At 57.1% G+C, this 26,563-nt stretch overlaps 1 protein-coding gene across 1 annotated transcript in view; it reads left to right on the top strand.

The window, feature by feature from the left end:
* TMEM132D (transmembrane protein 132D) overlaps positions 1-25,637 on the top strand; it is a 312,508-nt gene extending 286,871 nt beyond the window's left edge. The window contains exons 6-9 of the mRNA XM_004690639.2: positions 16,171-16,376; positions 18,009-18,282; positions 20,348-20,539; positions 23,200-25,637. Coding sequence (XP_004690696.1) covers positions 16,171-16,376; positions 18,009-18,282; positions 20,348-20,539; positions 23,200-24,354 — 1,827 coding nt within the window. The 3' untranslated portion in view covers positions 24,355-25,637. The remainder of the gene's footprint in view (positions 1-16,170; positions 16,377-18,008; positions 18,283-20,347; positions 20,540-23,199) is intronic.
* Positions 25,638-26,563: the final 926 nt, after the last annotated feature.

Genomic DNA, 26,563 nt, shown 5'->3' with positions numbered 1-26,563 from the left:
ATGCTGAAGTGGCTTTAGCTTCTTCGTGCTGTGTTTTAACCCGCTGCACCACCAGGAAGGGCAGAAATGTACATTTCTACAGTGAATTTGCCTTTGCCATTTTGGCTGAGATCCTCAGGATGTGAGGAGCAGTCTGGCCCCTGGGGTTCTCAGCAGTCGCCTATCATTGCTCACCCGTCCTTCACGCGTGCGTGTCTGGTGGCTCCCAGGCCACAGGTGTGAGCCCGAGGCACAGAAAGTTGAAGCCTCATACTCCTGTTCGAACCCAGGCAGTCAAGCCCCTGTGCCTGGGAAACGCAGACACGGAGGAAGGAGAGGCGGGAAGGCTGAGCGCGGGCGCTTGTGCCCACTTCACTGTGCAGGAGCCTGGCGGCCTTCCCGCCACCTGGGAAGAGGGAGCAGAGAGACCCTGCCCAGGAGGCGTGGCTGGTCCTGCCTGGAAGCAGGGCTCCCCACAGGCCCGCAGAGACCACCCTCTCCACGGGCCAAGCAGCCGGAGCCCCAGGGGCAGCAGGAGGCTTTCGCTGGCCTCAATTTTCAATTTGCAGAGGCTTCTGCACTCAGTAGAGGAGCAAATTAAACCCCTGCAGAGGCCACGTCCTCAGGACCTGCTCCCCACATAGTGGCAGAGGCTTCCAGGGAGGATCTGGCATTTTGCAGGTGGCAGGCCTCAGGGCTGAGTGTACCAGTGCCAGCACCAGCCTGGGCTCCTGGAGCCGTGCAGAGCCCCCCAGGCTGCTGTCGGGACCAAAGGCCTGTGTGAAATCAAGAAACAGTCCCAGGACTTCTGGGTGGTCTCCACTCCCCATGTGTGCTTCAGAGTGTAGACGCTTGCAGTGGTGAGGAAGCGGGTGGCGGGGTGGTGGGTGATGGATGGGTGTTGGGTGTTGGGTAGGTGGGTGGATGCTTGTAATGCTTCTACAGGGAATCTTAACACTGAATTATCGATTGTTGAAATACTAGGAAGAATGGCGCTGGCTAGGTGCCTAATCAAGGTTTTGCCTCGTGACACCTTCTTCTCGTGTTTATCTGCGTTATTTTGTTGTTTCCTGTTCTTCTAAATTGGAAATGCACTTTTTTTTTCTGTGACACTGGGTGTCTGCTCTACCTGCCGACAGGTAACAGAACTCTTCATCCTTGAAAGCTTAGAACTGCTTTTGTGAATGTGAGCACCGCTCCTCCCCCAGGCAAAAGTGGGGATTTTAACTTTAAGGTCCATTCTAAGACTAGTCTTTAATTTTAGAAAATAAATAGGTTCAGCTCAGACTCAACCAGCTCACATTAACTGGTTTTTGAACTTGAGCTTTGGTTCAGTTCAGTTTGTTTAGCAAATTAATTCCCTCTCGTCTCACATACTGTGGGGCCATGGTTAGCTCAGGCCACCAAGGCCTGGACTGGACGCTGGGGCCAGAGCAGGCTTCCCCGACCTCGACTCCACCTGGCCACTGACAATTCTCACAAGACCTGACATTTCTCATGAGACCTCCAGAGGGAACTTACAGAAAGCAGGACTTGCTGATCCCAGCTGAGTCGGACTCGGTGATATGTCCCCTAGACGAACGAACTGGACCCCTCACTGGCCACGGTTCCTGCTCCAGCAGGGCTGGTGGATACAATAGCCCACAGCACAGGCGCACAGAGCCCAGGCCCTGTGTGGCCCTGGCACCGCCTGGCCAGGGGCCCTGACTGATGAGCCTGCAGCCCGGTCGCCAGGGCCAGCCCAGCAGAGTCATGTAGCAGGTCCCTGCTTCCTGCTCTGGGCAGCTGTTCAAGAGCCAGGCTGACAGGAGCACCATGGGAACCCAGCCTCTGCCTACACACTAGCAGACGGACATCCTGGAACCAGCCTTGTGTTGTCTGGACTAAAAGAAAACAGTGGATGGACCCACATCTGGGTTTTGGAGAGACAGCTAGGCTGTCACTGACCCATGGTCAGACACTGCCCCCAGCACAGCCAGCTAGCTCTCAGGCCTCCCTGAGAGAAAACCCCAGATTTTTTTTGTAAAACCTCTCATTCTTTATATGGTTGCAACAAACACCTAGTATTAAAAAGAAGAAGAACAGCAGCAGCATGGCGTAAGCAAATCTAGCTGAGACACCCAGGAGGCCTCCAGATGCCCCGTAACCCCTAACCCCAGTGCTGATTGAGGCCGAGGGTGCAGGTGAGGGGTCCGGCTCATGGAGACCAGACACCGCCCACCTGAGACTTGACTCTGCTAAACCCAGGAGCCCAGGGACACATCTCCCCCCCCCCAGCTGCACAGACTAGCACCCAGATGCAACTGGGTGGCCTGGCATCTTTGGGGTGCAGGGCTCATGCTTCTGGAAACATTCTCCGATCACCTAGTAAAGCAAAGATGCCGTTAGGGAAACGGAAGCACTGAAGCCACGCCCCATGGCCGGTGACCAGCCCTGCAGCTGCCACAGCAGCTGAGGCCCTATGACCCTGCAGGGACCTTTCTGTAAAAGCCAAGGTCATCTGGTCCAGTATTCATTAAAGCACACATGCCTGTCCTCCTGGACCCACAACTTTAATCTCCTCCAAAATACAAGCCATTTAGAGATGCCGAAACTTTCTGACAGTCTGAAGAATGCATGGGCCTCCCCCTTCAGCCGAGGACTCTTACAAAGCTGCAACGGGGTGGGGACAGCCCAGGAGAGGGAGGGCCAGGCCCCTGTCAAGGCTCAGCCCTCCATGTGTCACCGGGACCCACAAGGGGGTTCCCGCGCAGTCCTCTCGGCTGGCAGTGCCAAGGGGCAGCCGGAAACTCCATGACAAAACTGGTGTTATCGGGAGAAGATTAGCTGATGCAACCGAGAGTCAGGACCGGAGGGGACAGCGACGTCCACTGGAGGCCAGGGCTCAGGCCGGAACCCTCAGGTGAGGAAGTCGGGCTTGGGCAGAACAAGCCTCTGGAAGAGCCCTTTAGGCTGTAGGAGAAAAGAGGCGCTTTGACCTGCAAAACAGCAGCACCAGGTCCTCCATCACCGTCTCCCTCAAATGGCCCACTTGAAGGTGCTGGGGTGCCAGAGCTGGTCCATCCCGACACCAGCACACCCAGGATCCACATCCCACATCCACTAGAGTTGGGGTGCCGCTTCCAGAACCTCCCCGCCAGCCCAAACCTCATCTTTAGCTTATTCAGTTTGCATAAGGTGAGTGCATTGGGGAGCATCCTCCCCTCACCACCTCACCCCTGATCTGTGAAGAGCAGCTCTCAATGAGAGCGGGGTTTGGGGGCTTCATGATTATTCATGAAAAAGCCAGACCACCAGAGAGCCAATTACGGGCTGGCTGGGTCCAGGCTGGTTCCCGGAGCGTGGGCATGACCACAGCTTGGCGCGCCTCCAAGCGGCGTGGAGAGGCCTCCTGGTGCTGGGTTTGTGAGCTTCGCTTAACCCACCCATGTAACCCATCCCAACTGGCACTGAAGATATTTTGCCTTAGAAGCAGCTTAGGGGTATTTCTATGAACAGCAATAACCATATAATCAGTCTAGTAGAAATGTTTAGAAAAGCGGCAATGGCATCAAGGTGGGCGAAGCCAGGGGGAGTGAGGCAGGAGTCCCTTCAGGCTTCAGTCAGTGCGTCTCAAGGCCCCCTCCAGCAGATCGGCTTCTTGAAGGTGAAAATATAGAGATGAGTAAAAAATACAAGAAATAAGCTCCCTTACTGTATTTGCATTCTAGGAAGGAAATTAATGTATCTTTCAGATGCTTTCAGAGGAGAACAAGGAGGCAGCAGAGTAAAACTGGTCAATAATGGGAGTTATAACCTGTTCTGCATGATGACGAACTCAGAGACCACAGGGCCAGAGGCCACATCAGCAGGCCATCCAGGCCCCAGGCTGGCTCTGTGCTCACAGAGAGGCTGCCACTGCTCCGGCCACGACATCCTCATCCTCATGACACACCCCACTTACATTTCCTGCCTGCCTCAGTAGATGCTTACGTTCAAGATCCGCTTCCATAAAAAGCCTAAGATGAGTCCACTTTCCGAGGGCAGGGGACCCCCAGATTAGCAGAAGTGTCACCTGGGAACTGAGTAGAAATGTCAGTTCTGGGGCCCTACCTAGACCTATGATTCATAAACCAGGAGGAAGGAGGGGCATGCTGTCCCTGCACGTCCTCCAGATGATGCAGCTGCACGTCCACTCTTTAAGCCTCTGCTTGAAGAAGGTGCCATCCGGGTAAGGGAGCCTGGCTTAGGACAAGTGGCTCTGACAGGCAGATTGCTGGGCCACAGTGGTGAGGTTTGGCCATGTAAACTGACCTTACCTAGTTTTACTTATTTAAGATTTATTTATTTATGCATATAAGATCTGGGGTACAGACCAGAGGTGCTGGAGGTGAGAGGATTCACCAGAGACAGAATGGGGAGCAGAGCAGGCCAATTGATGAAGTCCAGTGCTGAGGGGAGCAGCACGGATGGGGTCAGTGGTTTTATTTATTTAAACGGGGTGGGACTGCAGTGGACCAGCTCTGAACCAGGCCATCCCACCCCACCAGGGCCTCAGGCTATCTCCAGAGTAGAAGGAACACTCCTGGCATCTTCATGGCAGAGGATGGGATGACACCACAGAGCAGCCCCACAGGGCAGCAGGGTCCCGGACTCTGGCCGCTGAGCCGGGCCGGGGGGCCCCAGTGTCATGGACAGCAGTTGTCAGGCCCTCCCACCCGTAGCCTCCAGGACCGGCACTTGCCGTCCTGCCCGCATGCCGGAAGGCAGCACCTGCAGTGTGGCATGGGTGTGCGTGAGAAGGTATGCCTGAGCCTGGGAGGCCAGGGACACTAGGGCAGTGGGCTGGCGAGGGTGGCGGCAAGATGGTGGGGTCACTGAGAACACCGGTGAGCCCAGAGGGTAAAGACACCCCGGGACTGGGAGGCGGACCCACGGAGAACCGCCTTGGGCCTGCTGACCCTACATGGGCCTGATGGACCCAGAGCACTTTGTGTTTGGACGGGTGAGCTGGAGACTTGCAAGGAGCCTGGCCTGGGGAGCCTCGCCTGTGTGAGCCCATTCCCCAAAATGGTGGTGTGGGGGCGACCCCTGACAGGCCAGGCCTGAAGCGGGGCTGGAAGCACGTTGAGCCCATGGCTGTCTGTGGTGAGAGGCCTTCGGAGTGTGCTTTTAAGTGGCTGCCTGGAGGGGTGTGAATCTCATCCCGATAAAGCTGGTGTTGGGTGGGCAGAGATGGAAGGAGAGGCCTAAATGGATGTCCTGAGTGGACGCGGCCGTGGTGCGAGGGGACCTCCTCCCTGGAGGAGCCACTTGCTGCCCAGAGACATGCAACTTCCCCACAGCTAATGTCTTTGCTTTTTTCAAGAGAGCAAGCATTTTTTCAAAGACTTACTGCTTTTCCTTCTCTTGACTCTATGTCATTTTATCTCAGTGAACATAGGTGTCATTTTTTACCTTTGCTAAAAGCTGGACTGCTTTGGAATCCCCTAAGAACCGACCAGATGAGAAAGACTTATTTTCAACAGTTTTCTTCTGGAGGGTTCTCTCTGTCCAGCTACCCACAGACACTTCTGAGGCAGCTACTGCATCTGTGCAGCTCACAGCCTTCTCTTTAGAGGGGGGCTGGGGGCTCCCAGATCTTAGAAGCCCTGAAGCCAGGGAGTTTCATCAAACTGCCCTTCCTTTGCATTCAAAATTAGATTTTTTATTTTATTTTAAAGAGATGTGCATCCTGCAGTTCTAAGTTAGGTCTCCTGTGTCAACAAGGGAAGGAAGCAAATCCCAGCCACATATTGGATGCTCAAGTTTTGTTTTTTCTTTAATTTTTTACTCAAGCATCTTTGGCTTAAAGCATTCTGTGGGGTTGGGTGACAACATCATAACTTGACATCTGTGTGGATTGCATTAGGAACCCCACACAAGGTCTAGTTTGTGTCCACCTTTATCTGATCTAGCCCTGCCAACCTGCCACTGGTGACCACTATTTTGCCCTTACAATCTTAAGCAGTTTGGTTTGGTTTGGTTTGCTCATTAGTTTTATTTCTTTATTTCTGATAAGGAATGAAAATACAGTGTCCTTCTCCATCTTACGTCACTGTATAGGCTTCTCTGAGCCACCCATGTTGCAGCAGGTGACAGGTCTCATCTTTTTCACCACTGAATAGTATTCCACACCCACACATACATATACATACTATGTATATAGACATAACACTAACTACACATTTGCTGGTGGACACTTAAACGGTCCCAATATCTCAGCTGGTGAATAAGGCTGCAATGACAATGGGGTGTCTCTTTGAAGTAACATTTTATAGTTTTTTTGATAAACGCACAGAAGAGCTGGGACATTTCCACTTTCAGTGTTTAAAGAAACCTCTACATTGTTTTCCGCAGGGCCTGCCACAGGCTATATGCCCCACCATGCCCGGGGCTCCCTCTCCCCACACCCTCACTAACTCCTGCTTCTTCTGACTGCTGATAGGGCCCATCTGCAGGTGTGAGGGGTCCCCTGTGGCTTTGGTTTACACTTCCCTGATGATGAGCATTTCTGCATGTGCCGAAGGGTTGGGTCTGTTCAATCCCCTGCCCGTTTCTCTATTGGATTGTCTGTATTGTTTTGTGCGTTCTTTATATATTTGGGGATTGATCCCCTCCTCAGACATGTGTGATGCAGGTATTTTCTCCTGCTCACTAGCTGGCTGCCACTCTGACCTGAGCTGATCTCAGCGCCATCCGGGCACAGGACCTGCTGCCTCCCACCTGCCCCCCCCCTTACCTGTCAGACTGTTGCTCCCCCAGGCAGGGCTATGGGGCCACTAGTGTCCCCCCAACTGTGACTTGTAGCCTTGCAACACAAGTTTTCATAGCCACAGATGAAAAAGCAATGAAATGACATATGTCATAGATTTTAAGTATGAGAATAATTATGATCACCAGAGAACCCACATTCTGTTATTAATAATTATTACAGTTGTAAAGTTACGGGTTTGGCCTGGGTCTTATTTCTAGTCAATGCCCATAATTGGGGTAGAATTAATAGCAGCTGATGAGTTTAATGTTTCTATTTGCAGCTTTTCAAGTCTATGGGGTTGTCCTGTCCTGGTACCATGTCCACACTCAAGGGCCATCAGGGGTTGCATCAGGCCACCTGAGAGGCATGGTGGCCCAGTTGTACCTTGGTCCTGTGTCCAGGATAAGGCCCTAAGCAGGCAGTGGACAGTGACCACCAGAGTGTGCTGAGGCTCTGCATCTCAGGACAGTTGTGGATTCCTGGGGGGTGATGGTGCACCCCCAAAACTGACTTCGTTATCTGACTGGGCACCTGGCAATGATGTTTCAGAAGATGTGCCTCCCCAGTGAACCACCCAGCGGGAGCCACAGCGTGCCCTGCTCCCAGCCAACCCAACCCCCGTGGTTAAATGGCCCCAGAGGCCTGCAGGCATGGCTGCATAAAGTGAGTTGAGCGCCAGCCCTGAGGCTCCAGGAGCTGTGCCAGCATCATGCAAAGGCCCAGAGGTGTCCAGTCGAGCCTGCGATGCCAGCTGCCGTGGCTGAGGAGTCGGGATTGCTATGAAAGGGAGGAGACCAGAGGAAAAGAAGGGACCTGGGGCGGGAAGTGGTGTTGGTGCAGAGATGGCAGGTGGACACCACCCATGGGACAGAGTTCCCAGGGAGAGAAACATCACGACTTCTGAATCCAAAATACTGTCTGCTATTGATGCATCCGTGGTCTGTGGCCAGATATCCGCGGGGTAACCTGGAAGGCACCGCAGCAGCGGGGGGGGGGGGGCCCTCCTACCCCTGTCTCTATGCTTGTCAAATGCATGAACCCATCCTGCCATCTCTTGAGCCCCCTGGCATAAATTGCAGAGTCTGGGAGACTTCAGCCAGCATGATGGGGAGGGACGGGAGCACCCCTCTCCGAGGGCACCCCATGTGTCCTGAACCGGCTACGTCTCCCGCCATGCTCTTCTACTGTTGCCCCACCCGCTTCCCCCAGGCGTGGCCAGTGTGGCCCAGGGTCCTGCCCACCATCTAGCAGGTCTCTATGGCTGAAGAAGCAGTGAGACTGCCCACGCCTGCCTTTTAAATGCAGATAAATCCTGGCTTTCACAGGCAATGCTCACAGTGATGTTGCTGCTCAGGAAAGGTTCTGGCCTCTAGGCTCCACCTTGGAGACAAACCAGAGCCGGGGCTGGGCAGTGCCCCTGTGGGAGGACAAGGGCTGGCGGCAAGCTCCCACCCCGGGCCCCAATGCACTGCCCGCCGCTGTCCCATCCTGGCCTTCCACTGATGTGCCCTGGCCCCAACCACCCTCCTGGGGGTGCCCCAACTGCAGATCTTGGGGTTTTTGAAAGCCACCATCCCTCCCAATCCATGTTCCAAAAGCCCTTGCTCACTTTCCGGGTGGGGGTTTCTTTGCTGGAGGGATAAACAACCTCGTGACACCATGATGGGGATCCCAGAGGAGCCGGAGTGAGGGTCATCTGTGGGCATGGCACTGTCCCCTTTGTCATAGTGGCTGAAGGTGCTGTGATGACTCTGCATAACCCCAGCACCCAGATCCCGTCTCTTGGGGGCAGCCAGAGATCCCAGAGCTTGTTTCCACCTGTTGGGACAGAAACTTCTGGCTCCTGTGTGCCAACATCACAGCTCCTGTCACTCCCCTTCAGGCCCCTGGGCTCCTTGTGCTGGCCCTTGGCGAAACACCCACAGAGGCCAGGAGTGGACACACCAGGCAGCCTCTGCACGCAGGGACGGTGGCAGCGTGAGGAGACGCCACTTGTCCACTTGCTCTCGCTGTTTTGTTTTTGCTGTCATTGAGAGATCAAAAAGCATCCCTTGCTGTGCCCGCAGAAATCACTGTAAATACGATGTTGGGTTTTTATTCTGAGCCAACGGCCTGGAGCTGGGAGCAATGAGAACACATTGTGTTTGGCCTAAGTCTTGAACATGGGTCAAGCTGCTAAAACCTGGACCCTGGACCCTTTAACATGTGCACATCGATGGAGCTTACGGCTCCCAGACCTCTCCACAGGCTCAGGCAGGTGCGCTAACAGGGTCACGGCTCCTCAGTGCGGGGCGCCCTGCTGCTCACCTCACTCACATCTGTTCTCCCCTCCACAGCCACTTGGGTTCCTGAGCCTTGGGGCAAATGAAAATATTTTAGGAAAAAGTTTAGAAACCGCCAGCCTCAAGCAGAAGGAAGCCACGTGTCTGTTTGGGGGTCAGTTAGAGTGACCCGTGGCTAGAAATAAGGTGCTCCAGCAGCGCCTGGCAAGGCGAGGCCCACAACGCTGGTGAGGAGTCCGCAGCTGTGGGCTGCCCGGCGCGATATGGGCCGGGCTCTCGCCCTCTTTCTATAGCACCGTTTTTGGCAAGCCAATTTCCTCTCGTGTTTGTGGCCACGTGGTAGCCAGGTGGCCACCCAACACCAGCCAGGACCCTGCCCTCTGAGCAGGAATAATGAAAAGGAGCCAGCCCAGGCTAGATAGGGAAAGTGAAATATTCCAGGGACCTGGCCATTCATGCCCCTGGGGGTTGAGAGAGGAGGATCTTCACAGCACTGAGCCCCATGGGGATAGCCAGGGGTGTGGAGAGGCCGCTGTCAGGTGGGGCAGGCAGTCACTGGTGCAGGTTCTGACTTCTACCAGGTAACAGGCCTGTTGCTTCCCCTTGACGTCCCCTCTAGGTTGTGGGTGGGGCCCGGGGTCTCTGGGCTCTGCTTCATGGCCTGCAGCCTCCTGGAAGCGGCTAGGCAGGTCTCCAGAGGCTCCAGGCCGCGGCCTTCAGGGTATAGCCCGAGGACAGGGCACACCTGTACTCCCCGGTGGCTCTCCTGGAAACAACACATGACCTGTTGTAACCAGATCTAAGCATCTGTATTTGTCCATATTCATTTTTCTGCTATTTTACAAATGGGTTCCTGGCAAACATTTTAAAAGGAAGAACATTCTCTTCTGTTTAGAACAACTGACTGCACCTGTTTTTCCTTTTCTTTGAAATGCTCTTAAAATCACTTACCACAAACAACACGACAGTGAAGTGTAGGACAAAACTTAGAACTCAAGCTGTTTGTGAATAAGAGGATAATTGCTTTGTGCCAGTGTATCCTTGCAGTCTTTATTTCCACAATTTGGGGTGCTCAGTACAAAGTCACTCATGGGAAGCCTCCTTAACGCTCGGTATTTGTCCTCCTGCAAAACTTTGAAAATATTTGCTTTTAATTTTGGTTATTTCATGTAACATTTGCAAGAGCGAAGATCGCATGCTCTCAGCAGGGGTTTAATTATTGCAGTGGGTAGTTGGGTCTAGCAGGCTCCCCCATAATCCTGAGAAACAGCTGGGTGCAGCAAGGCATCAGCATTCAGAGTAGCTTTCTCGGGGGTGTGGTTGGTTTTGTGTCGGCTTGTTTGTTTATGCTATTCTGGTAAGAGTGTTTCGGGAATGCTGGTTTCTGGCACCAGGTAGTGACAGGCCGTGTGGGTGCTGATGTTCTCCAGCTATAGGCGCCTCAACACCCTGAATCAGTGGACCCCCAGAGTCTGGGAGGCTGGACCACTTCATGGGCCTGCACACACGTGTCTAGCAGGGAAGGCCATGAGGTGAAATGTCCTCAGTGTGCTCCTGTCACTTAGCAGAGTATTGAGACCTCACGCCCAGAACAGCGGTACCTCAAACCCAGTGCCACTAGATTCTACTAGGAAAACCAGGAGATGCTAAGCGCCAGTGGCCAGGCCCCCTAGCGGTGGCCAGGCCCCCTTCCAGACTCAGCTGTGGCCCCCAGAATGGTGCTTTGCTAGCTCGCAGTGGTCTCGCATAAGCAGGCCGCACTGCCTGGCTGAGCACGAACCTCCATGCTCATCAGCCCCTCGGGTGCCCACAACTTGCCACTCCTGCTGAATTCTTAGTGGGCAGCGGGTCGCCCACGGTCAGCAGGGCCACCAAGAGCCACCCTCCCCCCACCCCTGCCATGTCCTCTCAGCTGACCCTGCACGATCCCTCCTCTGCCCAGGTTCACCTCAGGCCCATCTCTCCCCAGCCTCTATTCATCCGTCTCTTCTGTGTTCGGGTCTCGTTTCCTCCCTAGAAGCTCCTGTGTTTTGGCTTCAACTATTGTATCCTGGTATCCGGAAGGGTCTGGAAAGTGCAGGGGGAACGGGGTCCTGCAGAACAGGGCCCCTGGAGTGGACCCCAGGCTGGATGTCAACTGCAAAGCCTACAGGGGGAGAGGATGGGGCAGACAGGCAGAGCTGGAGCTGACCCCACTCCTACGTGGAAGGTCAGAAATAAAGCACAGGAACAACCCAAACAAAACTGATCACAGAGAAGTGCACTGGTGGGGCAGCTGGCACCCTGGTGGGTGCTATTGGCTGCAGAGGCACACAGGGCTCTGTGGTGGGCACAATGTGCATAGAAACAGTGGTCACCAGCCTGTGTTGCAGAGATTGAAGACGGAGGGGAGCTGGCTCCGGGGGAGACGCAGTGCCCAGATGGACAGGTCCTTCTGTGACCCGGTCACCTTCCTTCAGACACGCCACAGCCCAGAGTCGCAAGGGTCCTGGGGAGGCTAGAGCCTGCCCTCTGGGCTCAGAGGGTGCCAGGTGCCCTTCCAGCTTCAGCCCACCCACACACCTGGGGGAGGGTGGGACCCCGATATTTAGCGCCCGCTGGAGGGCATGGAGGCAGGGTGTTCATATGCCCAACAGTGTTGATTTTCTTATGCATTTGGCCTATTTGCTCTCATTTATAAGTGCTTCAGGACCTGATTCTGGCTGGGGGGTTGGGGGGTTCCTCCCAGACCTCCCCGAAGCCGTGCACTGGCCAAGTCTACCTTCAGCACCCACTATGGGCCCTTGCTGAGAATAGCCAGGCAGCTCCAGACTGCTTGGATTGGGGGCCAAGGAGGCATTTGGCAGGGGAGTTGGGAAACGTGGGTGCCATGTGTGAGTGAGTCTCTCTTTGAGAGACCTTAAGGAGAATGAGAAGGCACCCTTGGATGTGTGGCTGGAACCCCACAAATGTAATGAAATGCTCAAGGCTGATGGGAAAGCCAACGTGTCCTTCTCTGCTCGTGACCTTCCTCCCTGCCACCGTTCCCTGTGACTCTCCCAGTGTTGCTGTGGAGCGGTCAGGTGCTGGGCCTGCACCCCAGAGGCCAACGCGCAGCCTCGACAGACAGATCTGTCACCTCCAATGATACAACCTTTCCTGTAGAACTTGGTCCTCATTTATAATTGCCTGATACTAATCACAAAGAGAAAAGCTCTCTGTTCATTTAAAATGTTAGTGGTATCAAGGCAGATAATTCCACTCTGGTGGATTTTATCAGCTTCTTGAAAAATGTATCAAAGCCAGAGTCTGTTAATTCAAAGAAAGCCAGTTCAATACCTGGTGAAGATACCTGCCGAGTGCTTATGTCTGGAATGCCGCTTCTCCGCCCAAAACCTGACAGGGTAAAATGAGCCTGTCGCTGGATTAGCCGGCCCTAGTTGCAGGGGCCCGGAGCTAGTGCATGCACCATGTTAGCTGCGCCCCAAAAGGGAAGTCCGGCTGGCCTCTGCTGCTGGTCCCAGCCTTGTCTCCATCCCAGCTCAGGAACTCTGTGGGCGAGGGGCGGAACATGCAAACAGGGTGCTGTTGGGGTGTCCCAGAACAGCCCAGGATGCCCCTGGTGGGGACGCAGGGACATGACGTCTATGTGGACACATGTGTGGACACGTGTGCAGCCGGTAGAGATCTGCAGCTGTTGGTGTCAGCGCGTCCAAACAGCCTTTGAGTCTCACCGGCTAAGTTAAAGTGTGTTCTTGAACACACTGAGCAAAAGTCAAAGGAAGTTAACTGGGAAAATTCGAGGTAGAGCCGATTGTCCTGGGCCAGCCCTCAGCGCCAGCACCACAGCCCACCCCAGCACCTGCCCTCCAGAAGTTCACACCCCCAGTGGCTCCAGGAGGGGCCAGGGCATGTGAGACAGTCTTTCCAGCATTCTGACCAGGCTGTGGCCTGGGCCCACCCTGTGACAGGGTCCAGGCACCAGGAGACAGCACCTCCGGGCAGTCTCAGCTGCAGACGTATTTACAGTGTCAGCTGCCCTGGGTGGGAAGCTGGAGATGAAATGACTTTATCACCAAATGGGAGGAAGCCCCGAGCTGGAGAATGGCTCCTGAGGTCACAGCAGGCTGATGGGGGTCGGGGGTGTGAGGGGGAGGGGTGTGGCTGGCAGGGGAGGAAAAGCCCATCTCCTGAGGCTGCTCCAAGGGTGCTTCCTGGTGAACTGGACTTGCACTACCAGCCCACTGTCCCTGTAAACTTGTCTGCTTCTCGGAAGGTGATACACTCTTGCCCCGTGGGTCCCAGGGCAGCAGGAAGCGCCTCTTCCCAGCCTGGTCATCACAAAGGGAGACACCCGGTTTCTTCTTGCCCCTAGAGGGATGAGCAGTGTAGAAACAGTTGGGTCCTCTAGGACTCCTCCGAGACAGGACCTGGGGAAGAGATCTGGGCAACGGGGAGGCCAGATACACACCAGAGCAGCATCCATCAGAAAACCAGCGAAGAGGCACTAGTAGGCGGCTTGTCATCACTCATCACCCCGAGATGCAAATAAAGCCACACCCACCAATCGCCAGACCAATCGCTGCTCACCCTGGGGGTGGGGCTTCTGCCTCTTTAAAAACAGCCAACAGGGCCCCTCCACCCCTGGGTCCCTGCCCTTACCTCCCAGAGGGAGGCCACCGGGCTCCTGATGGGCAGCTGAGTCTGTTTACGTGGGGTCCCTTTTCTTTCTAGAAGAAATAGCAGAGCATAAAATCTAAGCATTGGCTTCAAATATCCTTTTCAAAGAAGAGGAAGCCATTAAAATTTATGGCTCTGCCTGATACAATATAGCAATAGATTCCACCAATTTATACCAAAGTATTTCAGGGTTTTTCTTTTTTTCCAGAATATTAACTGACTTTTTGAGAGGTATTAACATTGCGGTGTGTGAATCATGAAATGCCTTTCACTCCTGATGTGATAAATCTGGCCTATCAAAAATACATTTCTGTGTTTTGTGAAATTCTCAAACCTGCATGCCTCATTCAAGGTGCCGTGTGCACCCACATCTTGGCACCATTACTCACAGGGTCAGGAAAGGCAACAGCCCTGGTGCCCGGGACAGACACACGCCTGGCAGGACCCCTCCCTAGGGACTAGAATCCCAGGGAACCAAGACCTGTGTGCCCCAAAGCCCAGCACCCCATGTGCCCCAGGCCCCAGCTCCCCACGGCCAGGAACACCATGTGCCCCACAGGGGCCCATTTCCCACAAGGGCGCTGCTCCCTGGACCCGGTTGCTGTCGGCAGCCACCGCAAGTCCATTTGGGCGGTGGTTCTTGGCAGCTTTTGTTGTTCTTGGCAGCAAGCTTGTTCCACGCCCTGTCCTTGTGAGGCCCTGGTGGGCCTCGAAATGCAGAGGGACCAGAAGACACATGCAGTCCCTGGGCCGCTGGCCAGCTGACGTCCCTGGGTCCCTGTGTCACTGGAACCAGAGTCCGCAGACCCTGGTGGGGTCTGGCACTGCTGCAGGGCCCTGGAGGAAAGGAGGTGAGGAAAGGGGGCTCACCCTCTAGGTCTCTGGCTCTGGGGCTGGTGTGGGCGCCTCCGAGCATTGAGGGTTCCAGAGCAAGTGGCTGGGGAGGCCGCTCTGCTGTCCACTCCCCCCAACCCCGCACCCCTCCAAGCCCCACCTACCCTGCCCTGGCCCCCATGCCCTGATACACCCCCACACCCCGCCTTCCCCCACCCTCCATCTGCAAGAGCTGTTTCACAATCATTCAAAATGCGGCCTCTTCTGTCTTCTCTACATTTAAGAAAATGGGTGTCCATTTTCCATTTAGCCGTCATCTTCCAGAGTACAGCTTTCACTCTTAGACTTTTGAATATTAGAAGCCTGAAATTTACCAAGATGGATTTAGAACTACCTAACAGCTATATTTTTAAGGAAAAATCATAGAACATAAAATGCTGAAATGGTTCTTTTCCCTTTTTTTTTTTTTTTTTTTTTTAAGAAGAAGAGGATCTATAGCTCCCTGCAGGGTGCAGCCACCCAGGGCGGCCAACGGGGGGAGGGGGGAGGGGGGAGGATTCTGGCAGGAGGGGGTCACCTTCCTCCCTTCTGTTCAACTTTAAAGCCAGGAGCCAGGACCCGTTTGCACTTTTATACCAAAAGAGAACCAGCAATTGAAAAGCAAATGTCTAATGAGGGGTTCAGTCTTGAAAAGCCAGTATGAAATACTCAGTGCTTGGGCAGGGCCGTGCGGATTTTAAAAGCCCCCACAGTGGACACGGACTCCTTCTTCTTTGCACTGCAGGGGTGGAGCTTAGACCCCAGGTGTCCTGAGTTGGAATCCTGGGGGTGTCTGGCTAGTGCAGAGTGAGGCTGGGAGCCCAGCCAGGGTGGGGTCAGCCTGGAGGGCTCAGCGTGGAGGTGGGGGTTCAGTGCCCGGTAACCAGGGCAGTGCCAGGTGCATCTAGCAGATGTCGGGGAAACACGCTGCCCTAACTGGTTGCTGTGAAGACAGAATTAAAGTGGAAAAGCACGTCCAGCTGCCTGGGACACAGGATATGCCACATAAACCTTGGGGCTTGAGCCTACTGGCAATGGGAGGGTGGGTGGGGATGGTGGGGGGCGGGTTGGGGAGCACCAAGATGCAAGAGAGGGCCAGATGGGAGGGGGCAGGAGGAAGCTGCTAAGCAGTTAGCAGTAGTTACCAGGAGGGTGAGGCACCAGGGCTCCCCCACTGAGGGGGAGCAGGGGTCCTGGGGCTCCTCAGGAGATAGCAGACAGGTGAAGGGGGATACAAGATGATGAGCGGGGCCTGTCTAGGAACCTGGGCGGACCCAGGAGCCCAGGCAGCAGCACCCTGTCTGCTTGGCACAAAGAGAAACAGAGAGTCACCTAACAAAGGGACGGGTTGCACTGGGCACCCAAGGACCAGCTCAGCACCTGAGGGTGGAACCCGGAGAAGGCACAGCTCACTCCAGGGGCATCAGAGGATGACTGAGCCCTGGAGGCGGGCAGGGCCATCACACCATCTGTCGAGCGGGAAAGTGGGCCAGCTTCCACAGCTGGCTCTCCTACTGCAGTCACCCCCAGCAGGGCCTCCCGCCCCGCAGCCCTCTCCTCAGGGCTGGACACTCATGCCTGCCCATGCTCTCGCCCCCCCAGGTCTCTGACCGCTGTGACTATGTGTTTGTCAACGGGAAGGAGATGAAGGGCAAGGTGGGCGTGGTGGTGGACTTCACCTACCAGCACCTGAGCAGCCCGCTGGAGATGACCGTGTGGGTGCCCCGGCTGCCCCTGCAGATCGACGTCTCGGACACGGAGCTCAGCCAGGTCAAGGGCTGGAGGGTGCCGATCGTCTCCAACAAGAGGTGGGTGGGCCAGACACCAGGGCAGGACATGGTGCAGGGCCGGGCAGGTGGCTCCCCTGACCTGGCTGGCCATGTGGCGCTCCCCTGACTTGGGTGGCCGTGTGTGGGCCCCACCCTTTCTCACCAGTCCCAGCCTCCCTCCTCTCTCCTGACTCCACAAAGAGCACATCCTCTCTCTCAGTAATCCAGCCGAGGGCCTGGTTAGGCTTCCCCTCTTGGGTCCTCGCAGGCCGAGGTGGGCACACACTGCGTGCTGGGCTGACCGTCGGCTGCACCCCCAGCTGGTGGACTAAGGAAGGGGCCGGCCAAACCCGCACCCGTGGGTCAAAGCCGAAGACAGTACTGATCCTGTGAGAATGTGTGCTAGCAGGACCAGACCCCCGGGCCAGCCAGCCCCTCACGGCCCTTTGCAGGAGCTCTGAGATGGCCGGATCTTGGGGATACCATGTCCCAGACTTGCCCCTTGCCTCCGCTCCTGGTGTGCCCCATGAGGCTGCTTGGTAGTGGCAAGACCCTGGTACCATGTCTGGAGAACTGATGGCTCCCTGTGCAGAGGGTGGCAGGACTCAGATGGCACCTCAAGGAAGTCGCGCTCCGGGACGCCTGGGGGAGTGAGTAGGTGGGACTCTCAGACTGTGTCCCAGCAGAGAAGACCGCCCCTTCCCGGGACCAGCTTCCATGTCCTGCCCTTGGCAACAGGCCACAAGCCCTCGTCCTGAAAGCCCGGGAAGTGGGGCCGAAGGCCCTGTGGGAGCCAGGAAGCCTCGAGCCAAGGCCCTTCTTAAAGGCCAGGCTTTCTGGTGTGAGTGGGAGGGTGGGGTCAGGCGTGCTCAGTGCTATGAGGGTGTCACGCCCCAGATGCTGCCCGCGCTGTGAGGCCCAATGCCCCGTGGCCCTGTCCGGGTATGCACCCTCGGCTGCAGCGAGGCACAGGGAGCACGGCCCAGTCCATGGCAGCCTGCCGGGCCCTCCCAGGGGTGCCTGACCTCCCCGGGGCCCAGCTTCCCTACAGGCGCTGGCTGCGGGGCTGTCCAGCCACCAGCGCCCTGTGACCATGCCCTGCTAGGAGACCCGTACGTGTGGCTGTCTGTGGCTATGAATTCAAAGACTTCTCCCCAAACCTGGTGGCCAAGTCTGTTTCCACGGCTCAGATGTCACATCTAGGCGTGACTAGGCAGGTCAGGGCAGAGGGGGCCCATGGCTGGCAGGGCTGCTGTGTGCCCTGGGGACTCGTGGGGAGGCCACCTCAGCTTGCACAGTGGCCGCAGGGACCTCCTGGCACGTGTCAGGCTGCCGGGCACACCCAGCACCCAGTGTGAGGTGTCCTCGGGAGGCCTCCTAGACACAGCAGCTGGCTCCACCCAGCGGGCCAGGGAGGAGCGCAGAAAAGAGGCCCTGGCAGAAGCGGTCACTCCAACACCTGGTGTTGGAAATGACGCCCCTCACTGGCCGGCTCCTGTGGGCACTCGGGACTCTGCTCACGGCTCTGCTCCCTCTACCCAGGGTGAGTGTCGCCCCATGTCTGCTGGGCTTCCAGCCTCCAGGAGCCACGGCATTCCGGGCCTTGCCCCCCAGCCCCTGCCTGCTGCCCACGAAATCAGCACCTATTAAACTGAACTGCCCCTTCAACAGGCCCGCCCGGGACAGCGAGGACGAGGAGGACGAGGAGCGGCGGGGCCGCGGCTGCGCACTGCAGTACCAGCACGCCATGGTGCGCGTCCTCACCCAGTTCGTGGCCGAGGCTGCTGAGCCTGGGGGGCACCTGGCCCACCTGCTGGGCTCAGACTGGCAGGTGGACATCACGGAACTGGTGAGCGACTTCATGCAGGTGGAGGAGCCGCGGATCGCCAAGCTGCAAGGTGGCCAAGTTCTGATTGGCCAGGAGCTGGGGATGACCACCATCCAGGTAAGACCCTGCCGCCTCACTCTGCACGCAGCAGCTCAGCTGGGCCAGGTCTTGGCTGGGTCTATACCACCTCTCGCGCAGGAGCAGGGAGGCTGAAGGGCATCGGGCAGTCACAGGCGAGGTGTAAAGGCAGCGAGATCCTGGGGCCCCTCCCCTCTCAGCAGCCTTGGAGCGAGGCTGGCCCTCGCTGGGGTCGTGTTTGAAGCTCCAGGGCAGCCTGGCTGTGAGCCTGATGCCACCCATCAGTGCATGGGTGGCTCCTGACTGGCGTCCACCTCGCTGACCACTTAGCCACCAGGGCGTTGCAACCCCCGCCTCTGACATGCAGGAGAGGGCAACATTTCAGAAATGTGAAGGGGAGACCAGGGTCCCAGGGCCTTCTGGGGCTAGCAGTGCAAAGACCAGGGCTCGCTCTGGGCGTGGAAACAGCTCTCCCCCAAAATGCCGTCGGGAGGGCTGGGTCACCAGCCGCCTGTGCGAGGACAAGTCTTATTCCTCAGTAGCTGCCCCTTGGTGAGGGTGATATTCTAAATCGGGCCAATCATCCTATTAGCCAGCGTGAGGTTTCTGAAATCACTGTTGTGGGGAAGCCTTACCGGGGAACTGTGTTGTTGAATTAGGGAAGATTTAAATCAGATCCATTCAAGAAAACTAGCTGGTATTTCATAGAGATTATTTTATTATTTATTTATTCATTTATGTATTTATTATCATTTATGTATTGTTAAGGAGGAAAATGAATTGGTTCGAGCTGTGACCTCAGAGCCACATGATCTATTGATCTCTAAAAGCAAAGGAGGTTCCACCGTGGTGAGAGCAGATGGGGTAGGAGGTGAAAGATGACAGCCGACTTGGGAACGCACTAGGGAGTGGTGAGGAGTGTGGTGAAGGGCAGGTCGGTGCTCAGCTCCACTTCTGTCAAAGGGAAATGGGAACCCAGCGTTGCAGAAAAGCTAGGAATATACCTTGTATGCTCTTTAAAGCATGGCCATTTAACCCATTTCAAGACATTATTTACAGAAAACCTATTGACCCCATAGCAGAAAGCTGGCCACCTTCGTAATTGAAAACCCTAAATTCCTGCCATAAACTGGCTAAATTGATGCGGAACCCGGAGGAGGACAGGTGCTCGCCCCTCTCTCCAGGGCCCACGCATGGGCAGGGAGGACAGGACTGCGTGTTCAGGAAGCAGCTGGGACCGAGGGGAGCCGCACGGCTCCCAGGTGCCACACATGGATGTTGTCCTGCTGGGGCCTGTTTATAAGACCCTCCATTCTCCCCATTGCATCCTCCCGAGGCCTAAACTCACTTGTCCACCTCCTTCTGGAGACCCCTGGCTCACGGCCCTTCCAATTGTCATAACCAGAATCAGCAGCCCTAGACATGAGCTTTGAGAGCAGGTGTGAGGAGCCCTGGGAACTGCTATCCTGACCACCCTCTCCATATGCCTCGCCAGTGGATAGAAGAGAACCACAAGCAGCCAGCCTGCGTGGGGAGGAGGCCCGAGAGTGGGCGGGCGGAGGCAGCAGCAGCTGTGAAGGGCTTCCTCTCCCAAGTCACAGCAGGAGTCCAGGAGAAATGCCGCCTTGGGGCTCTGGGGCCCGGGTCAGGACTGTGGTTCTCACAGGTGCCGGCTGACCCCTGACAAGGCAGCTGAGCACCCTGCTGGCCATTTCCAGGAGCACAGCCCCAGGCTTAGTGGCCCCCTCATCACACTGGCCAGCACGGATATCAGAAACACACAGCACAATAAGACATTGCTCGCAGCACTGTGCGAGTTTTGTTAACAGATCATTAAGTACATAAATGTCAACAGAACATGCACCAAGTAATAGAAGAGAGAAGCCGCGCTGCAGAAGGCATGCAGTCGCCATGAGTGGAGGTCGGTCCCTCCTCCTGGACGAGGCTGAGCCTGGGGGTGCAGGGGTCGGGGGGCATGGTCCCCGCAGCCATGTCTGGCTGTCCACTCCCGAGGGGCCCCTGTGCCCTGCCCTGCAGAGCCACCCTGAGCCACAGGAGGCGCTCGGGTGTGTGAAGCTGTCCTAGCATGTGCCTCTGCTTTCAGATCCTGTCGCCTCTGTCCGATGCCATCCTGGCCGAGAAGACCATCACCGTGCTGGACGAGAAGGTGACCATCACAGACCTGGGGGTCCAGCTGGTGACAGGCCTGTCGCTCTCCCTGCAGCTCAGCCCCGGGAGCAACAGAGCCATCTTTGCCACCGCAGTGGCTCAGGAACTGCTGCAGAGACCCAAACAGGTACTGCGCAGGTGCACACGGCCGGTGGGGCGCTCGGCAGGGTCTGGGTCATTCAGATAAGGTCAGCCTGCAGAGAAGGGGCTCCCCACATGGGGCCGCTCTCCCTCAGCTTCCTTGCCCCCAAAGGAAGAGCCAGAGAAGGGACCCAGCAGCAGGGGCGAGCCGGGGGGGCCCCCTACCCCCAGCCAGGACCAGGCCTCCAGCGTGTGTGCACACATGGGTCGCCACAGCAGGGCCTATTAATGGTGTGCTCAAATGCAGTGTGTCCTGCTCCTCACTAGGAGTAGGGGAGCATGCTCTCTCCAATTCTGGTGTGCCCCAATTCTGGTGCGTCCCTAACACCCTGCTCTCCACACCCCAAGATAGAGGTCAGCTGTGGACTGTTGGGGTCTGTGGGAGGAGTTCCTGCACTTCCCCAGCCCTGAAGCATCCCCCACAGTAGGTGACCCGCCAGCCCCTGAAGCTGTACTGAGCAGCAGGGAGTTGATACAGGCTCGTGGGGACCCCCGGTCCCACATGGATGGGTAGAGGGTTAGAACACCCCTGGAAGTGGATGACCTGGTAACAGAAGGATAATAGCCAAAGGCAAATGTCCTCTCTCTCTGGCGGAAGCCAGCCAGGGTGCAGCTCACATCTGGAGAGAAACCCTGGGGCCTCCTGGCTGGGTGGGTCATCAGGTCAAGCAGCTAGCAGGAGCTGAGGTGGCAGCCAGGCGCGTGCAAAGGAGACCAGGGTGCTGCCCCTCCTACCAGCACAGAACACCCCCTGCCTGCACAGTGGTCCCCCCAGGCTCCTCACCCACCCCTACACACAGTGCCCCCCACCTGGCTAGCTGGCTTGGGTGCCCCCCATCACTGCCAGCAGTCAGCCTCATGCTTGTTTCGAGGTGTCAGCATGCACTGGGCGCTGTGTGGCTCCTGGCAGACTTGGGCTCCAGCCTGATGAGGACCTGGTCCCCGTGCAGGGAGAGGAGGGAGGAGGCACTGGGGGTGGGGGTGCACTGTGGGGCAGGAAAGAAACCCACCGAAGCAAACTGCTGCACCGGGCCTGGCTCAGACTGCAGGAACTCAGGGCTCAAGGCCACCCCGATGTGCTTGTGGTGCCATTTTGTTTCCTCACCCTTTGCTGCACCCCAATATTCACTCACACATGATCTGCCCCAGGGGTACCTGAGTGGAACTGCACTCCCCAGGCTTTCTTTGTTTGTTTTTGTTTTGTTTTGTTTTGTTTGTTTGTTTTTTGACTTATGCAGCACTTTCTTTATATATACAATAGTTGATTTTTACATCATTTTGTGCCTTTTTCCATCTAAGTTGCAATCCCCGTGGACTTCCCATCATCATATCACCCATGTACCATCACCATAGTCCAGTGCATTTCCCTCCCCCCACTGTTTTTGATCCCATTCCCCGCTCCACCCCCACAAAATGTCCCTGGTAGATAGCTGTTCATCATTATCATTATTTTCTCGCCGTTCCGTTACACTCCTGCTACGAGTGAAACCATTCGGTATTTTTCCTTTTCTTTCTGATTTATTTCACTAATCATGATTCCTTCCAGTTCCATCCATGTTGCTGCAGACGGCATGTGTTTATTTTTTTAGTGTGTTTATTTTTTTAGTTACTGAGTAATATTCCATTGTGTGTATGTATGTACCACGTCATTTTAATCCAGTCTTCCACTTTTGGGCATTTGGGCTGTTTCCATGTCTTTCTGACTGTGAATAAAGCAGCAATAAACATGGGGCACCCCAAGTTTTATCTGTGCCCCCAGCATGCCCACAGCTCCTGGCTCCCATCCTGTGTCTCCTCCTTCCACTCAGAGAGAGCTGAGCGACTCAAGCGCAGGGCTGCGGGTGCCCACTCTGCAGCCCATCTCCTAGGTCCAGGCAGCTGCAGCCAAGGGCAAGGCCCAGCAGACCCCGAGCTCAACTCCTCCTGTGGGCTCGGGTGAAGGCCACGGATGGCCGGGCGGCGCGCAGATCTGCCATCAGCACCGTGCTTCGGGGTGGGGGCTGCTCCCCGCTGACCGACCTCGAGGGAAGAGCAGCAGCAGAGGGACAAAGGCGGAAGACATGGGGCCCATGCACCACCTCTGTCCTCCCACCCTCCTGCAAAGATGGGGGTGGGCTGTGGGTGCTCTGGCTGTCCTCAGCTGGCGGGCCCAGACTGGCCCCACGAGCTGGTGCAGACCTGTCCCCACAGGCCCCAGCGGGCAGGCCTGTCCCACGCAAGCTGCAGCCCCAGGGTCTGCAGGTCAGGGTCTTTATCTGCACCGGGAGCCGAGATGGAGATGCAACATTAACGCCACTTAAACATAACGTAGTAAATACTCTTGAGCGTGCAGCCCTCAGGGCCCCTCACCAGTGACACCGTTTGACATTGAGTCACCGTCAGGCAGAGCAGGCCCTCCTCGGCCCCTCGGTGCCAGGAGAGCTGGCCCTCGCAGAGGGCACGTCGCCGGGCACGCTGGCTTCGCTTCCATCTCCATAAAATAATCTTGGCCCACACTTCGTGGTACTTGTGGCTCATGTCCTGTGTCTACACTGCACAAGAGGTTTCCTCGCTGTTGTTGCTGCAGAGGGTCTGTCTCGCTAAAACCGGGCACTCGGCAGGTCTGGGGTCTGACACATTCTGACCTGGGGCCCTTTTGTTCCGCAGGAGGCGGCCACCAGCTGCTGGGTCCAGTTCAGTGACGGCTCTGTCACCCCCTTGGATATCTACGATGGGAAGGACTTCTCCCTGGTGGCCACGTCCTTGGATGAGAAAGTGGTTTCCACCCACCAGGACCCCAGGTTCAAATGGCCAGTGGTGATGGCCGAGACTGAAGGGCAGGGTGCACTGGTGCGGGTGGAGCTGGCCATCAGCGAGTCATGCCAGAAGTCCAAGCGCAAGAGCATGCTGGCCGTTGGGACCGCCAATGTCAGGGTCAAATTTGGCCAGAGCGACGCCCACCCCAACGCCAGCGACAGCCGGGCCCCCGGGGCAGGGTTCCCCCTGGAGCGGCACGGCAGTGACAGGCGGTCCCGGAAGCCATGGCAGGAGTGGGGCGGCCAGGAGGGCCCACTCTATAGCAGCTCGCCTGGGGCACTCCTGGAGGGCAGGGGCCCCACCACTGAGAGGGCCCCTTTCCTGAGGAACGGCCAGGGGCGGCTCTTCGACCACGACAGCCACCTGCAGACCATCCCCATCGACCTCACCAGTCTGCCCGCCCCGGGGGGCCTCCCCAGCAGCGCTGGGGACACGCAGGAGGACCCCACGCAGGCCTCCAAGGGGCTGAGTGACCTGGAGATCGGCATGTACGCGCTGCTGGGCGTCTTCTGCCTGGCCATTCTGGTCTTCCTCGCCAACTGCGCCACCTTCGCGCTCAAGTACAGGCACAAGCAGGTGCCCCTGGAAGAGCAGGAGGGCGTGAGCCACGCACATGACTGGGTGGGGCTGAGCCGCCGGGCGGAGCTGCTGGAGAGCCCCGCAGCTTTCCCGTCCCCGCAGGACGAGCGGGTCACTGCCATCGACAGGGGCCTAGATTTCGAGGAAAGCAAGTTCCTCCTAGGCACGGACACCCTCAAGGGTCTCAACGGGCAGCTCTTCAGGGCCCCTGTGCCCCCGGGTTCCAGCGGGAAGGACCAGAAGAGCGAGCCCCCGACTTCCCCCACCTCCAAGAGGAAAAGAGTGAAGTTCAGCACCTTCACTGCCATCTCCCCAGAGGACAGCTGCCCAGCCGTACTGGCCTGCACAGAGGAGGCCATGGGCTGGATCTACCCAGACTTGCACCCCGGGGACAGCCACCCCGACCGGCCACGGGAAGGGGTATGAGCCGCACTCAGAGCCAGGTCTCACCTCTCGGCCTTTGATGCAGGGCGTGTGGCCATGAGGCCCTGGGGCTCCGGGAGAAACGTGGGACAGGGTGGCAGAGCCCCAGAGGCAGCCCCAGTGCGACACGCAGGAGGGACACACTCCCCTCCCTGGCGGAGCTCCAGAGCTGCGGTGCATGAGATTCCCATGTGTGGAAGACCCCTGAGACTCGTGGATGGCTGAGCCTCTGAGACGTCCCGGAAAGGAACAGTCTCCCTCACGTCAGAACACCCTGGGTGTGGTAAATTCATGGGGCCGGGCCCACCCGGCAGACACGGGACACGGGGCGCAGGCTGATTGCTGCGGGTTGGGGGCACCAGGTGGTTGACCTGAGGGCCACCTCAAGCTGCTGGCACCCACAGCCAGCCCAGAGCCCTGTGGGCACGTGGCTGCAGACATCCTGAAGTATATGCCAAGAACAAGCTAGCAGGCCGTGCCTGCGGCCAGACACCCCTGTGTTTGTAAAGGGGGGGTCCTTGGTCCCAGGAGTAGTTTCCCACATTCATGGGGGGGATTTTCCACACCCGGGCACCATGCCCCTGCCTGTCCAGAGAAACCCAGCTCTGTGGACATTTGTGACACCCATACTGTTCACGGAGTCAGGGTGCAGAGTGTAGGTGAGGGGAGTGGGGCTCAGTGTGTAAGGGGGTGCAGACACTGCCCGCCCACCCTCGGGCAGAAAGTCAGGCATCTTGCTTTGGGGAGACCTGACTTCGGGACGCCGTCTCGTCCTGCCGATGGAAGCCAGTGCAAAGGGGGCATCGGAGGGCTGTGCCATGCCAGGGGAGGTGGGGCAGGAGGAGAGACCGCAGAGGCGTCCAGTGCCGCCTGGCTCTTCAGAGCTCTCTCTCCCGATTTCTTCTCGGTGTGTCCCTGTCTCTCGGAATCATGCCCTTCTCTTCATCTGCCCCCCCGTCTCCCGCTCTCCCCTCTCACGCTCTCTCCCTATGCATACCATCTAATCCTTAGGCGACGGATGTGGCCCCACCGTGGCCCAGCCGTGCCTTCCCGCCGAACAGGGGTGCTTCCTGCCTGCTGCCCTCCTGACCCGGGGCGGACAGCCCTGAGCCGCTGCCCCTGCCCGAGCTGACGTCCCCACCCGGCTGGTGATTAACGTGCTGCCTTGAGCGAGGACCCTGTGGTCTCAGCTGCCCTGTCCTTCCCAGCAATGTTGCCAGAGGCCCTTCAGGCCAGGGCAGATGGGATCGTAGGTTGTAAGAATGTAACATATTTATAAACTCAAGACTGTAAATAAAAAGTTTGCATTCAGACTCCTGCTGTCCTTGTCTTCCTGGCGTCCTGGCGTCCACAGCTTTGGAGCATGAGGATGAGGATGTGGCCGGGCTCCGTCCAGGTGCACGAGGTGACAGAGCGTCATGCACAGTGTCTCTGCTTCCAGAGCTGGAAGGATTTGCAAATAAATCTTGTGTACGATTCTCTGCTAAAAGCCGGCTGATAGCTGGCAGTAAGTGGGCGCCTGATGGCCAGGCCCAGCCCCTCAGGGCTGTCACAGGAGCCACCGTCCGTTCTCAGGGTCACCAGCACATTCAGGCGCTGCTCCCAGGCAGGTGCACGCTGTGGGGATCAGAGGGGCCGAGGTTGTGGTCTGAGGTTGCTAATTACCAATGGCAGCGCCCTGAGACCTCACTGCAAGAATCCTTGTGTTCCCCCAGAGAGCACTAAGGGATATAGCTGGACTTGGGGGCCCCTCCACCTGAAGAGCCACCAGGAGTATTGGGCCTGCCCCCTCCCAAGGGACCAGGCCAGCGGCAGCTAGGGGCCCACACTGCCCTGAGCACCCCAAAGCAGATTATAGGCCAGACACAGGTGGTGCCAGCAGCACCCCGAGACCACGTTTCCTGCAGACCCAACTCCCACCTTCTCTGAAGCTGCTGACTGTCGGGAGGAATAACGCTCACGTTCCCCACCGCCAGCCCTATCTGGGCACCAGTGTGCTGAACCCTCACACCAGGACCCCCGCCCGGGCACAAGTCCCCACACCTTTCTCCATAGTCATGCTCCTCTCAAAAATAGACAAAGGGGATGTTTTCAGGACAGAAGAAGGGCCTTTGACTTGTGGACAAGACTCTGGCCAGTGTCTCCTGGAGAACGAACACCAAGGCTCCACTTCCACACCCACTTCTGCAGGCTGTGTACCCCACGTTCCAAA

Source organism: Condylura cristata, unplaced genomic scaffold (assembly GCF_000260355.1).
Source record: "Condylura cristata isolate star-nosed mole 26May11 unplaced genomic scaffold, ConCri1.0 scaffold00029, whole genome shotgun sequence".
NCBI classification, from domain to species: domain Eukaryota; kingdom Metazoa; phylum Chordata; class Mammalia; order Eulipotyphla; family Talpidae; genus Condylura; species Condylura cristata.
This window is presented reverse-complemented; position numbering and strand designations above follow the sequence as displayed.